General features: G+C 35.9%; 1 protein-coding gene across 1 annotated transcript in view; it reads left to right on the top strand.

Moving 5' to 3' along the window:
• The window catches only part of UBE2K (ubiquitin conjugating enzyme E2 K), a 74,183-nt gene extending 58,086 nt beyond the window's left edge, over positions 1-16,097 (top strand). The window contains exons 5-7 of the mRNA XM_059163207.1: positions 8,021-8,120; positions 11,652-11,780; positions 12,125-16,097. Coding sequence (XP_059019190.1) covers positions 8,021-8,120; positions 11,652-11,780; positions 12,125-12,199 — 304 coding nt within the window. The 3' untranslated portion in view covers positions 12,200-16,097. The remainder of the gene's footprint in view (positions 1-8,020; positions 8,121-11,651; positions 11,781-12,124) is intronic.
• The last annotated feature ends 594 nt before the right edge of the window (positions 16,098-16,691 follow it).

Below are 16,691 nucleotides of genomic sequence, written 5' to 3'. Positions count from 1 at the left end.
GTAAAAGACTAGAAAAATAAGTATTAAAGTAATCAGCTTTGATGTCGGTGGAATGTAGGCAACAAAAATGTTAAAAATTGTGTTAAATGAGCTTAGTTAAGGTTCTCAGATTCAAAGAAAGGAATACCTTTATAAGTGATATCTGCATTTGCATAGCACTTTATAGTGCTTTCACATGTTTTGTCTGATTTGATTTAGCAGCAGCGTGTTTGAGAGTTAGTTCAAATCATGACTCTGCCATTTACTAAACTGTGGTCTTGAGCAAAGTACCTAGCCTTTGTGCCTAGTTGTCCTCATCTCACAAGATGGGGTTAATACCTACTTCATAGGGCTATTAAAAGGATTAAATGAATTGTTTTATGTAATTTTCTTAGATTACAGCCTGCCATATTCTAGCAGTATGAATGGAAGAGAAACTAAGACGAGCTATATAAAAAGGATGTCAGAGTGGGTGAAAACAGTAACAAACTATGTGTTTGATTTGTTAAGAAAGGGAAAGAATGGACAAGAACGAACAAGGTGAAACAAATGACAACATTTACTATTTGGGGAATTTGGTTTATTTAGTAATTGGATAAACAGACAAGAATTGTTGGTTTGGTTTTGCTTTTCCATTCTAATACCACATCTGAGTAAAGCCTCCTCCCTTGGTTCATCTCTTAGGGTCTAGTTTCTTTTTCTGTATTCCATATCCTTAAACATTGTATGGTATGAAATAGAACTAATTTTATTCTGTCATTCTTTTAACTTGTGACCTTTCATAATTTGGAGGTCTCAGTGTTTTTATCCATAAAATCATCTCAAAGGCCCCTTCTAATAGTTAGAACATTCAGTGATACTAATGAATATTTGCAGACATTGTACTTCTTTCACTTGGTTTCCGGGAAGTTAGTTCCTCTCTTCTCCCCTTTCTTGTGCGCATTCCCAGGTTTCTTAACTAGTTCCTCCCTTATTTCTAGGAGAGTACCTTGGGGCTAAGTCTTTACCTCTGCTACTTTTCATCTATAGTCACTTCCCTGGTATGCTTATCTGATTTTAGAACTTCACTTCTTAAATACCAGCAACTCATAAATCTGTGTTCCTTGGACTCCACACTCATATGCTGCTACCTGCTTAACATCTGTACTTCAGTATGTATGTAGTAGACATCTCAAACTTAAAATATGTTCAAAACTCAACTGATACTCCCTAACCCCAAACTTGCATCACTCCATTTAAGTTACTGGCAACTACATTGTTGCAGTTGCTTTGGCCAAAACTTCATCATGATCCTTGGTTCTTGTTTCTCTGGTACCCTGTACCCCATTTGCAAATTTTATTGGTGAAACTTCCAAAATCTTATCAGCAGTTTCATTAGTACTACCTCACCCAAGTCACATTACCTCTTTAACCTCCCTGCTTCTGAATTTGCCCTACTCAGCAGTTCTCAAAGAGTGATACTCTTCTCCCTGCTCCCCCCTCCCCACATCCCTTTTCAAAAACAAATATAGCTCCAGACTAAAATTTCCCACTGGCTCCCCTTTTTGTTCAGTTAAGCCAGCAGTACTACCACTTCTGGTTATCTCTTCTGAAGTTGAAAGATTATGGTATATATGTGGACAGAGAACTTGGTACTGTTGTACTGAAACACTTTTGTCAACTGTTCCTATTAGGCAGATGTGAAATAGCTGAATTTTAAAATAATTGAAATATTTTAAAATGTCAAAGGCAGGGGCACCTGGATGGCTCAGTCAGTTAAGTGGCTACCTTCGCCTCAGGTCATGATCCCAGGGTCCTGGGATTGAGTCCCACGTGGGGCTTCTTGCTCAGTGGGGAGTCTGCTTCTCCCTTTCCCTCGGCCTCTCTCCCCTCTGCTTGTGCTCCCTCTGATGCATTCTCTCTCTCAAAGAAATAAAGTCTTTTAAAAAAATAAGTGAGATGAGATATACATGGATATCCTAAGCCCCTCTCCCCAATTTATTGAGGTATAGTTGACAGAGTTAGTGGATATTCATGTTTATTTAGGCTTCAGATCTGGAATTTGGTAAAGAAAACTAAAGGATAGTAATCCTCAGAAAAATAAATTGACTAAACATTGAATAATTTGAGATAGGTGTGCTAGAAAACTGTTTTGGTCTTTTGTGAATTCATATGGCAAGTTACCTTTAATATTTAACAGTTTTATGTTAGTATGGTTTATTAACTCCACAATGTGTTCTGTGTGGAAACTATCTTCTGATGTTTTTCCACTGACACCTATTATGACTGCAGGTGTCTGTTTACCTGAAGAAATAGAAGAAAATGACTACACATAAAAATTGTACTCAGGGGGCACCTGGGTGGCTCGTTCATTAAGCATCTGCCTTTGGCTTGGGTCATGATCCCGGGGTCCAGAGATGGAGCCCTGCTCAGTGGGGAGCCTGGTTCTCCCTCTCCCACTTCCCCTTCTTATATTCCCTTTCGCTGTCTCTCTTGTCAAGTAAATAAAACCTTTTAAAAAAAAAAAAGTGCACTCAGTGATACTGCCCTTCTAAAAGACATGAACAGGGATTAAGAGAATATCTAGATGGTTAATAAACAGTGTTCAGCATTATTAGTCATTAGGGAGGTACTAATTAAAATTACCGTTAGATACTACTACATACTTAGAAATAGTTCTCATGCATTGATGGTAGTAGGAATGTGGTTCAACTACTCAGCCAGCAGTATCTACCAGAGCTAAACAAACATCTTTGATATGGCCCAGCAGTTCCACTCCTAGGTCTATATCCAAGAGAAATGAATGCATATGTCCTTCAAAAGACTTGTAGCATGTTTATTCAATAACCCATATACCTGTCAATAAGAAAATGGATATATAATGGAATAATTGTCCAGTGAAACACTGCAATAGTAGTTTTTGAAAAAGCGTATTGACACAAACAACATGGATAATTCTCACAGACATGTTGAGTGACCAAAGCCAGACACAAAGGAGCACATACTGTATGATTCTGTTTTTATAAAATTCAAAATGAGCCAAAACTAATTTATGGTGATAGAAATTGGGATAGTGGTGGGAGTGGATGAGGGTTGTGAAAGGGAATCAAGAGTGAGGTGTTTTGTTTTGTTTTGTTTTGTTTTTTGAGTGCTGAAAATTCTCTATATTTTGATCTATGTGATGGTTACATGGGTGTATGCATATATAAAAATTCATCCAGATGTATATCATTTAACTCTGTTTGTTATGCTTTAATAAAAAGTTATAACAAAAAAGCTGCCATACTCTTAAGTAGCAGTGTTTTGAATAAACATCAATTATATGGATGGTCTTCTGAAGACCCTTAACAGAAAGTCAACAGTACTGACAGTTCATATAGGTGCTGTGTGTTTTGGAGGCTCTACTGAGTCTGTATGCATGAATATTTAATTAGCCATTTTAACTCTGTTTATTGAGGTCTTAGCAAAATTAATTTACTGAAGATAGATTTGTAAGGTACATCATCCATTGACTGTTAAAATTAGCTGACACATTTTGAAATTCCATATTCCTGTTTACCTGTTAGGATTTGTTTTTTTACACATAGAATCCTAAAAAATCTTAGTGCATTATGAATTTAGTCAGTACTATGTAGAAGGAACAATAAATAGAATTAAAGATTGTATTTCTACTGTATACTTTCTCACATTACTAAATTTAAGGTTTAAAAATTAACGTAGATCAGTCAACATACACATTTAAAAAAAATTTTTTTTAAAGATTTTATTTATTTGAGAGAGAGATAGAGCATAGTGGGTGGGAAAACGGGTGAAGCAGGCTCCCTGCTGAGCAAGGAGCTTGAGTCAGGGCTTGATTCCAGGACCCTGGGATCATGACCTGAGCTGAAGGCAGCTACTTAACTAGTTTAGCCACCCAGGTGCCCCCTAAAACATATACATTTCTTTACACTATCAAAGATGTTATAATTTCTATAGTATGTAGAGCCAGAAGACTGAGTTTTGTTTTAATAGTAATTTTATTACAACTGATGATTAAAATAATGTCATTGTTTGCCATTAATTTTTTATCCAGCTTAAAACTTCACATTTAGGGTTTTTTTTCCCCACTACCATTTTAAAATATTTATTCATTCATTCATTCCCTTACTTTTACCTGCACTCACTCTTTCTGTTATGTTTTGATTTTTAAGCTGGGGAAGCAGAGGGGGAGAGCATTTTATGCAGACTCCACATCCAGCATGGAGCCCAACATGGGGCTGGGTCTCATAACCCTGAGATCATGACCTGAGTCCAGATCGAGAGTCACACACTTAACCATCTAAATCAGTTCTTTGTTTTTTTATTTTATTTATATTTATGTATTTTTTTGAGGATTTTAATTTATTTTTTTGACAGACAGCAAGAGAGGGAACGCAAGCAGGGGGAGTGAGAGAGGGAGAAGCAGGCTTCCTGCCAAACAAGGAGCCTGATGTGGAGCCCAATCCCTGGACCCTGGGATCCTGACTTGAGCTGAAGGACGCTTAACAACTGAGCCACCCAGGCACCCCCCCCTTTTTTTTTGATTGAAGTATAGTTGGTGTACAATATTAGTTTCAGGTGTCATTTAGATTTCTTTTTAGTCAACTAATTCTTAATGGTTTATAAATACCTCCCCCAGTATTTCATTATGAAAAATTTGAAGCATACAGAAAATATACCTTTTTCTCATTGAGATTGTTAGAAATCAAATCTTAAGATTTTTCCTTTCATATTGAGAGCAAACTGTCCCTTTCAATATGTTCATCTTTATTTCCTTAATAAAGATGTAATACTGTAATAGTTTGTATCCTCCCCATAAAGACTGTAAATAAAATAAATAAAAGATAATTGCCAATTAAAGAAGTAGGAAGTATTTATAATACAAACTTACAAATCTCTAAGGGAAGAGCTTCTCACTTTAAGAAAAGTTTTAAGGATGCCTGGGTGGCTCAGTCAAAGCATCTGTCTTTGGTTCAGGTCATGATCCCAGGAGTCCTGCATTGGATTCCTTGCTCAGTGGAGAGCCTGCTTCTCCCTCTGGCTGCCCTCTCCCTGCTTGTGCCCTCATGTGCGCTTGTGCACTCGCTCACTCTCTCTCTGACAAACAAATCTTCAAAAAATAATAAAAATAAAATAATTTTTTTAAAAGATTTTATTTATTTATTTGTCAGAGAGAGAGGGAGAGCAAGAGCGAGCACAGGCAGACAGAGTGGCAGGCAGAGTTAGAGGGAGAAGCAGGCTCCCTGTGGAGCAAGGAGCCTGATGTGGGACTCGATCCCATGACGCTAGGATCATGACCCGAGCCGAAGGCAGCTGCTTAACCAACTGAGCCACCCAGGCGTCCCAAGAATTTTTTATTTTGTAAAATATATAACATAAAACTTATCATCTTGGTTTTTTTAATTGACATATAACATGTCATCTTATAAATGACAGTGTAACATGGACATCTTCACTGTTTCAAGTAAGTGTACAATTTAGTATTGTTAAGTATATTCACATCATTATGCTACCAGTCTCCAGGACTTTTTTTTTAGAGCAGTTCTACATTCATAGCTAAATTGGGAGGAAGGTACAAAAATTTCCTATACACTCCCTCCCCTGCACACGCATAGCCTCCCCCATTATCAGCATCCTCTATCAGAATGGTACATTTGAGGAACCTGCATTGTCCTATCTCAGTCACCTGAAGTACTTAGTTTTTATTATGGTTCACTCTTGGTGTTGTCCATTCTATGCATTTGAACAAGTGTGTAATGACATGTATCCATCATTATGGTATACAGAGTATTTTCACCCCCCCTAAAAGTCCTCTGAGCCCTCACTCTTCATCCTTCTTTCCTACCCCTTCCCACCTTTTCATCTTTCAAAACTGAAACCATACCTATTAAATAATAACTTCCCATTCCTCTTACCCTTCTGGCAATAACAGTCACCATTCTACTTTCTGTCTCTGAATTTGGCTTTTCTAAGTACCTCATGAATCATACTATTTGTCTTTTATTCCTGGCTTTACTTAACATAATGTCAAGATTCATCCATGTTGGGGTGCCTCGGTGGCTCAGTCGTTAAGCATCTGCCTTCAGCTCAGGTCATGATTCCAGGGTCCTGGGATCAGGCCCCACATTGGGCTCCCTGCTCGGTGGGAGGCTTGCTTCTCCCTCTCTCACTCCCCCTGCTTGTGTTTCCTCTCTCGCTGTGTCTCTCTCTGTCAAATAAATAAATCTTACCAAAAGAAAAAAAAAAAGATTTATCCATGTTGTGACATGTGTCTGATTTGTCTTTCTTTTTAAGGCTGAATACTATTCCAGTGTGTGTATATATATATACCACATTTTATTTATTCATGGGTTGATGGAAATGAGTTACTTCCACCTTCTGGCTATTGTGATTAATGTTTGTTGTGAACATGGGTGTACAAATATCTCTGTCCCTGCTTTTCATTTATTTTGGATATGTACCTACAAGTGGAATTGTTAGATCATATGGTAATTCTGTTGTTTAATTTTTTTTGAAGAATTGCTATACTGGGGGTGCCTGGGTGGCTCAGCTGGGTGGCTGAGCTGAAGCGTCTGTCTTCAGCTCAGGTCATGCCTGGGATCAAGCCCTGCATCGGGCTCCCTGCTCAGTGGGAAGCCTGCTTCTCCCTCTTCCACTCCCCCAGCTTGTATACCCTCTCTCTCTGTCTTTCTCTCTCTCTCTCTCTGTCAAATAAATAAACAAAACCTTAAAAAAAAAAAAAAAAAAAGAATTGCTATTGCTATACTGTTTTCTGTAATTGTTCCATTTTGCATTCCCACCAACTGGGCATAAGGATTCCAGTGACTCCACATCTTCACCAGCTACTTTTATCTTTGTTTTGTTTTGTTTGATAGTAGCCATTTTAATGGATGTGAGGTAGTATCTCATTGATTTCTTTTTTTAATGATTAGTGATATTAAGCATCTTTTCCTGGGCTTTAGAAGATTTATATATCTTCTGTGGAGAATTTTTTTTTAAGTCCCTTCTTATTTTTTAATTGGGTTTTTGTTGTTGAGTTAAAGGAGTACTTTATATATTCCAGACATTAACCCTTTATCAGATACATGATTTGCAAGTATTTTCTCCCAATTCTTTGGATTGCCTTTCACTCTATTGTTTTTATCCTTTATAAAGGAGGTTTTTCTGTCTACACAGTTAACTTTGATGTAGTCGGACCACTTTCTCTGTTTTTTCTGTTGTTGCCTGTGCTTTTGATGTCCCATCCAAGAAATCATTGTCAATTCCAATGTCATGAAGCTTTTGTGTAAATTTTTGTGTTATATACATGCGTGAATTAAATGATACTTTTTAAGCAAAAATAACTTGCTCTAGTTCAGAATGTTGTGGAATGATATCACACTTGCTTTAAAGTAAGGGATAATTGCTTGGTGATATCGTATGTTTTAGGAGTGGCACTGAAAGTAAGCTAAATATACTAGTTTATCACCTTAACTTTATGTCTAGAGAAATGGATAAAAATTTAAGTCAGTGAGTAAAGCTGACCAGAAGGATATTGGCAACAATAAGAAAAGCAAGTCCAGCTCAGAATGGTTTGACTTGTCTTAAAAAATGGAAAGCTCATTCTTTCATTTTGTAAAGTAAAAAGAGAAAAATGTGATAGGCAGATACATAAATTTCTGTAAATTACATGATTAAGATAAAATCTAGATTATTTTTAGCTCCACTGGTTTTTTTTTGTTTGTTTGTTTTTGTTTTTGTTTTTGTTTTTTTTTAAAGATTTTATTTATCAGAGAGAGAGGGGGGGAGAGAGCGAGCACAGGCAGACAGAATGGCAGGCAGAGGCAGAGGGAGAAGCAGGCTCCCCACTGAGCAAGGAGCCCGATGTGGGACTCGATCCCAGCATGCTGGAATCATGACCTGAGCCGAAGGCAGCTGCTTAACCAACTGAGCCACCCAGGCGTCCCAGCTCCACTGGTTTTTATATTTTATTCAGAAAACATCCACTTTGCTTTTGTCGTGCAGCATGTTCTTAACTGCAGTATTTTCCTGTTTTGATTTATAGGGCAGCCGCAATGACTCTCCGCACGGTATTATTGTCATTGCAAGCCCTTTTGGCAGCTGCAGAACCAGATGATCCACAAGATGCAGTAGTAGCAAATCAGGTAAGGTAGCTGCTTTTGAAAGACCTCCTTATATTTACCTGTGAGTCTCTACTACTGTAATGGTCTGCAGTATTAACACATGTGCGTAGTTCTATGGAACTAAATCTGGAGATGGTTTTCTTTCTTGTGGTGAGATTATTTTGCCAGATGTAATAGTGAAAACTTTATTTTTACTATATTAATTAGGTATATGATAGATGCTTTTTAAAAAAATATTAATGGAAATTTTCAGACACAATGTCAAGATTATACAGTAAAAACTGATAATCCTACCTACATCTGGATTCTGTGATTGACATTTTACTATACATGCTTTATCCTACATGTATCCATCTGTCTATCCCTCCATTTAGTGATAATCCTGGTGAAAATTTTTTGTAATTGTATAAATTTATTTCTGTGTTATAAAAATAGAGATAAACTTGTACATATTTTACACTAGTTACAGAACAGCAGTGAACAGTCACTTGATCCTCTTTCACATTTAAGAGAACTGAAATCTGAATGCTCAAAACACTCTACTGGAACTATGGCTTTTATGTGCACAAAAAACAAAATCCCTGAGAAACCATTTAATGTTTTTTCTTCAAGTAGAACTCTCCTTGGAGGATCACAGTTCTGAGGTTCAGGTTGTAAAACATTGGCTCCTTGTTCTCCCCGACCTGATGATAATTTTAACCAGCTCCTGCTATGGCTGAAGTGGCACAGTAAAAGTTACCAAGGATCTTATTATTATTGCCAAATGGAATAAATATTTTTCAGTTCTGATCTTTCAGTTGTGATCTGATCACCAAGGCAGAGGTCAGCAAATTAGAACTAGAGTAGCTATTTTTGTAAATAATGTTTTATTGGAATACAGCCACATTCATTTGTTTACCTCCCAGCCACAAGTGGCAGGGTTGAGTAGTTGCAACAAAAAACAGTATGATTAAAAGCTTGAGGTAGTTATTATCTGGTCCTGTGAGAAAGTTTACCAATCCCTATTCTAAGCCATTAGGATTTACTGAGCCTTTTTTTCACCCCTCCACCTAAAATTTTTTTCTTCTCTTGACTTCTGAGTTAACTACTCTCTTCTCATCTTGGTAGTTGTAGTTGTTTCTTCTTAGTTCCTACAATTATTTCTCTTCTTTCTCCTTTTAAATATAGTACCTTGGTTTAGACATTGTTCCTTTTATTTTCCATTACATAGTCGCTTGGATGATCATACCCAGACTGGTATTATCACCTGTCAGTTGAGAAAATGTTTAGGTTTGACCTCTCCCTGAGTGCAAGAGCCTATTCAGAACTGGATAGTTCTATATGAATGCTTCATGGCTACCTCAGTACAGCATTCCCATACTGAACATAGAAAATTAAGTCCTGCAAACTTGTCCATCCTTGCTTGATACCATCATCAGCTTAATTAAATATCTAAGCCACAAACTTGGAATTCTCTGTGCCTCCTTTTCTCTTGGTGATTCTGTTCCCAGTGTCTCTGTCATCATACTTCTCTGATTTGCCTTAGTTCACATTTTAAAAAACTTCTCAGGCACCGGGGTGGCCTAGTAGTTTAAATGTCTGCCTTTGGATCAGGTTATAATCTCAGGTCCTGGGATGGAGTCCCACAACAGCTTCTCTGTTCAGTTGGGAGTCTGCTTCTCCCTCTCACTCCCCCTCTATGCTCGCTTGTGTACGTTCTCCTTCTCTCTCTCAGATAAATAAGTAAATAAATTTAAAAAGTTAAAAATTTTTCTCAATTTAACTGCTCTGATAGCTGTGCCTTCCTTGGCCTCTTCCTCATCCCGTCTTCTACATTGTTGCCAGTGAACTTTTTAAAGTACAAATCTTACTTTGCTTTACTACTAAAAACCTATCAGAAGCTCTGCTGTCACCACTTGGAAATCCACATTCTTTAGTTTGCAGAGTCTTTCCATGATTTGAACTGTCTTCAAAACCCAGCTTCATCTCATAAATTCTTACTATTCCTTGGACTTCTGCTTTCTCAAGATGGTATTCATTTCTGCTGGTCATTTCACCCAATCTGCCATTTTCCCCTGCCTGTTCCTCTTAGTAAACCTATTCCTTTCCCTTCAAAAGCTGTTCACTCCTTATTTTATATATATCTTCGTTAATACATTCTACTGTTGTTTGTGTCAGTGTGCTTAGAATTAGGGTTTTACAGGGGCACCTGGGTGGCTCAGTGGGTTAAGCCTCTGCCTTCGGCTCAGGTCATGATCCCAGGGTCCTGGGATCGAGCCCCACATCAGGCTCTCTGCTCTGCAGGGAGCCTGCTTCATCCTCTCTCTCTGCTTGCCTCTCTGCCTACTTGTGATCTCTGTCAGATAAATTAAAAAAAAAATCTTTAAAAAAAAAAATTAAAAAAAAAAAAAGAATTAGGGTTTTACATGCTGCATTCATGTGCTGTTCATTTGCTTTCAGTAGTCAGAGGCATGGCTTGAATCTCAGCTTTGATTTCCTGTGGAATTCTGAGCCTTAAAGGCTGAAGTTGGATTTAGAGCTTTCCTCTAGCTACTAAAACAGTTCAATAATTTGACTCACTTCCTCGTTAGGAATTAACAAGGTAGAAATTAGATATGTCATTATAATATATAATAGAAGATGATCAGTCTTAAAATAGTCAATACATGTAAAATACTTTTAAAAGAAATATTAAAGTGAATTGGACAGTTATTTTAAACTTATACTTAATTAAGTAATGTTGGTTCCAGAGTATTTAAGAATAAATTTTTATCTTCTAATAAGAATGGCAAGTCTTACCTTTTAAAAGTATCATGAGTTCATAAACATCTCAAAACATGCTGTAAATTAAGATTGCATATTAAGACATCTGGCTAGCTCAGTTGGTGGAGCACATGACTTTTAATCTTAGGGTTGTAAGTTTGAGCCCCATGACAGGTGTAGAGATTACTTAAAAATCTTTTTTTTCCTCTAAGTAGGCTCCATGCCCAGCATGGGGCCTGACCTGACAACACCGAGAGCAAGAGATGCATGCTGTACCAACTGAGCCAGCCAGGTGCCCCCCAAATAAAATCTTTTTTTAAAAAGACTTTGCACATGATATTTCCTTAAATCATTCCATACTAATACACAAAACAGCAAAAAAATAGTTGTATTTTTTTCTGAGCTGTGGTTAATACAGAAGTCAGTCACATTTGTTAGTTAGTGTCCATACAGTTTTAGAAGCAAATAATTCAGTTTGGTTGTATAATGTTTGACACGGCAGTTTTGAAACACGTCCATACCTCATTTCACGTCATATTCGCTTTCTGTTATTTGTATCTCTTGAAATTGGAGATTTAAGTTGATAAATATAATTGGTCTTTTTTTTTTTTTTCTTGGTCAGCACTTGTGAATCACAGCTTCAGGTCAGACTTTTTTTCTTGAGTGACCTCATTTGCAACAGAAAGTTGTTGAATCAATCACATTTTAAATATAAATTACTTTTACTTAGAAAAAGCCAGTTCTTAGGTAATTAAGTATTGAATATTGTGACTGCATTGTCATGTCTTTCAATGTTTTTCTTCATTATAGTACAAACAAAATCCTGAAATGTTCAAACAGACAGCTCGACTTTGGGCACATGTGTATGCTGGAGCACCAGTTTCTAGTCCAGAATACACCAAAAAAATAGAAAATCTATGTGCTATGGGCTTTGATAGGGTAAGTACCAAAAGGCTTGCTTATTTTGATACATTGATTGATTTAAAATTATTGCTGCAAATCCTTGGCTGACAAGAGTGGTTCAGAGATACTCTGAATCTAATTTTGTTAAACTTTATTCTGTTATTACAATCAGTGATTTTTTCTTTTCCTTTTGCTAATTCCAGTCATTGGTTTAGAAGCTTTTTATGCACTAGAAATACAAGGCAACTTAAAAAAAAAAAAACAACACACACACAAGAAGAAGAAAACAAGGTGTGCTTTGTCAATATATAGTTAGGATTCAGTATTTTTAAAATATTTTGAGATTTGATTTTTTTGTTGTTCCCTTTTCTTCTCTACAGAATGCGGTAATAGTGGCCTTGTCTTCAAAATCATGGGATGTAGAGACTGCAACAGAATTGCTTCTGAGTAACTGAGGCATAGAGAAAGCTGCTGATATAGTCAAGCTTGCCCCTTCTTGAGGAGCATCAACATCTGTTATTTTTAGGATTCTGCATAGATTTCTTTTAAACTGGCATTCTTGCCTAATGATGTTATCTAGGCAACATTGGAGACTGAAAAAAATCCCTGCTCTGTAAATAAAGCTAATTAAACGTCTGTGTAAATTTAAAAAGGGGAAATACTTTAATTTTTTTCTTAATAGTGTAAAAATTCTTTGAGCTAAGCTAAAACCATGGAAAAAACATGCTACTTTAGTGTTTAGCAGTGTACCAAGACTAGCAAGAGTTTGCTTCAGGATTTCGTTGAATAATTAAGATAATATTTTGAGTGTGTCAGGGCCATTCAAATTGTTGGTGTTTGCATCACAGCTACCTTAACTGTTTTTAACATGGATCCTCTGTGCCTGTGAATTTACTTGCATGCTTGTACTTGACTTCTTAGAATGGGTAGCTGAAAAGACCACCATTTTAAGCATCTGAGAATTATTAAATATGAGATTTATCCAGAATTGAAGATGGTGACCTATTCAGAGCCTTTTTGTCCTTGTCAGCAGACTGGGACACCATATCTATTTTTCCCCCTCTCACCACACACAGCAAATATTCCAGTAGTAAATTTCTCTCTTTGGTGGAGAAATGTGCCTCGGGGCAGTATCCCTTGCTCCATATTTAGGTCGTAAATTTGCAATGTTTTGTTATAGTTCTTCACTCTTAACTTTCCTGTGTGAGTAATAATGTAAAAATGGAGCTGCCAATTTTGTTCCTCTTGCAAAAACAATAAATACTTGATGTTGCAGTATTCCCAAGATTCAATGAAAGAACCCAACTTAGTTTTTCAGTGAATTTGACATCTTTCTATTTTTAAACTGATGAATTTTTCTTTGAGAACTTGCAAGGATGCAATCAGCTGTTGGCAGTTTTTTAGACTAATTTTGGCTTCATAGAGGTTGCTTTAGCAGGTCCTTTCCCAGTCACTCTTGCTTGCATTTGCCCCTATTGATGCCTGAAAGCTGTGTGGTGTTTTATTGTACATACTTCAGATACACATAGGAATAGAAGTGTGTTATAAATCTAGCTTTCTTTATGATGTTTCTGATAATATGAGAATTGAAAACTTTACCTTTTCTTGTACATAGTCAGACTTTCTATTCGTATTAAAGTTACATTTCATTCTAAGTTCAAAAGTTTGAAAATTGTTAGTTTTGCAAGCTCAAACACTAATGTGACCATTTTATGAAGGCTGAAATGGATTTATGCAGGCAGTTCTATACATAGAAACACAGTTCTTATTAAAATTTCAGGACCAATGCAAAATAAGAAAAATGTAATGGAATGAAAATGGATGAAAGTAAGGCTGTATATTGGAAGTCATATTATAAAAGGTTTGCTTTCTTCAAGTGTTATTTATCCTAAATTATAATCATTAAGTGTTTGGAAAATAGTTTTGAACCATAAATTCAGTATAATTTCATTTGACTTCTCAATAATCTTAGAAGCAATAAAAGAACCATTATTAACTATATTGTAATGTTAAAGATGTGAAGGTTCTTCCAAAAACTTGTAAGGCTTTCCTAATTAATAGTAAGCTCTTGTAGTTAATATTATTGCATACTAAACACAAGTTGCTATGTTTTTTTCCCCTATATATTTGCTTAAGCATAAATTTCTTTATACAATCACCTCTTTTAATTGTTATAGTTTAGTTACTTTCTAAGATGCCAAAGGAAACAAGATTTTTTCTTTATTTATTTTAAATAGCTAAAACCTTGTACTTTTCCTTATATTTTGAAGTAAGGTTGGGATTGTGTGGAATGTGGACAGTTTTGTTCCAGTGTTGGTTAGATTTTTTTTCTTTTTTTTCTTTTTTTTTTTTTTTAAGTGGAGGGTTGGCTTGGTAATACTTGGATTATTTTAAATATCAAACACATCTACCCAATTTACTATTTGCCTATATTATCAGGGTATATTTAATTGTCCTGTGGTTAGACAAAAGATAGAATAAACTCAGAGGTTACTAAGGTCAAACATTACCTACTTAGCTTTTGGAGGCAGCTATACCTTTATACCTTGCCTTTGATTTTTATGCACATTAATGCCATAGGTAATCTCATCCAACTGCAATCAACATGTTCAATGCCCAGGAAATTGAAAAGTATAATATTTGGTATAAGAGGTTCTCCATAATTCATTTTTCATTTCAAAAATTTATTTACCTCATTTACATTAAATGTGATAATCCCTCTTTCCTTTCTGGTGCATTTCCCACTGTCCTCCTGTTTCTTGTTTTTTACTTCTCTACGGATAAATGCATTTCCCTAAACATAAAAACTAAGGCAATTGCTTTTTTTTCTCTGGTCTTACGGGTTTGGGAAAAGGACACTAAAACTGCAGGTCTAGAGAAAAGGTACCCTGGTGGAAATTATTTTTATAATTCTCAATTTTTTGTGATTTGTCAGTTGTAAAGACCTCAAAAATTATGGAATATATATATGTGAAAATCTTATTAGGGCAGGCAGATTTGCTAGAGGTCACTGATATTCCAGTAGGTTTTTATTATAATTGGGTCTATTTCCTGGGTATGTGCCCAACTTTTTAAAAGGACAAATACTTAGTTGTATAGTATTTCACTACAGATTACTGGATGCACGAATAGCAATTTGTCACTCAAGTAAGTATACAGTAGGTGGTATATCAATATTTGAGAACTTTGTACTAGATTCTCTGAGTTAGCTCCCCAAAATATTTGGAATTGTGACTGTGGTTTACTTAAATACATAATAACATTCAAGTATATATATGTTTGGATTCTGGGTATTTTGCTTTTGAGGAGAGTAATCTATGAAATGAAAGTAAGACTGACTTTTTTTTTCATTTTGGAGATATTTCACATTTGTGATTGTTGGTGGCGCTTAAAACTATGCAAAAATAATTTTTTAAAGTATCTGTAAGAAAGAATTGGCAGTTAAAATGGATATTGCTTATTTATGCACTACAGAATGCAGCATATTGTGTTACTGTTTAGGCTGCTTATCAATAAGTTTATCAATGTGAAAAGCAGATCTTGGTTATAAGTGTATGCCTGATTTGAGCTTTTAAAACTCTGCAGTAGGGGTATGATAATGTTTCCACAGTACTTGTAGCAACATGGGAAATAAAACATTTTTGTTGTTTTAAAGATTTAAGGTGGGTTCAGGCAGGGGGAAGGGTTGGAGCCAGGTATACTTTCTTGTACATAGATGGAAACAATGTTTGGATATGATAAAGGAAGCCGTCTGTTTACAGTTAACTTTCTTTCATGGACTTTTACAAAATGATATTGTATTAATCACTTTTTCTAATTCAAGAAATTTCAATTCCAGGGTACAAACCATTGGTTTAAAAAATTTGCATTTCCATTCCTTTAGTACCAGTTTAAAATAAATGCTTAACATCAGCTGTTTGCTATCACTGGGGAAGAAGGCAACTTGAAGTATTTACTGATAAATAGCCTTTTCCCAAATGTTACTTTTCTGCAGTGTCTAACATATAATGTCACATGTTCTATTTGCACTGTTGCAATATGGATCAAAAATCTGGTGGCATAGGGATAGGGGAATGTTAGTCTCTCCCTTGTCCCTTTTATTCTGTTAACTGCTTTATTGGACTGATCTACCCTCATAAACCTGTGATCATCACCTAAATGTAAGTTGTGAATGTGTCACCTTTTGCTTGGTTACTTCAACCATGCTGCTATATATAATCAGGTGTGGCACGGTTTATCAGTTTGGTTCTAGGGGGTGAGTGAATACAAATCATTGCACTGTGCTGTTAAATGATCCTTGTGTGCTTGCTGTTACCTACTTTTTACAGGCATCATAATAAAAGCTAGACTATTTCTTTGGGGGGAAAGAGACTTATTTAATGTAATTTAAAGACTTTTCCAATAGAAAATGAAATACTATTGAAAATAATATCTATTTTTTAGCTTTCAGCAATTGATGGTGCTTTGTTGTGGTGTCTGCTGGAAGTCTACTGCCATTATAGGGATTCTCATTAACCTCACTGAGAAAGAACATTGCTTGTTAGCTTCTCTAGATCTCTATTCTAAATAATCTGTTAGTGATGATAAATTCTGTAGGAGGGTCTATTCTGAGCCATTAACTTCCTGTAAGGGGAAAATGGGAGGGTTACCAGAAAGACCATTGAAGCAGGGTGGGCTATGGGTGGAGGGTTGGGTATTTGTCTTGAGAATTAAAAACTACGAAACACTTTTGTACACAACTGATTTTTTAAAAAATAAACACATTTTTAAAGATGTTGAATTTTTTTTCCCCCCTTACTGGGAATTCTTAAAAATAAATGCCTGCATGTTTTCCCCGAAAATGGTTTATATCTTCTTTCTGGGTATATCTTCTTTCTAGGTAGGCGGTTAAACTTCAGCATTACTTTGAGCAAGAGAAAGAAGCAAGTAGATGTGTCTTCTAGACAA

The sequence above is a fragment of the Mustela lutreola genome, chromosome 1 (assembly GCF_030435805.1).
Source record: "Mustela lutreola isolate mMusLut2 chromosome 1, mMusLut2.pri, whole genome shotgun sequence".
NCBI lineage: Eukaryota > Metazoa > Chordata > Mammalia > Carnivora > Mustelidae > Mustela > Mustela lutreola.
Note: the sequence above shows the minus strand (reverse complement) of the source record. Positions and strands in the feature narration are given on the sequence as shown.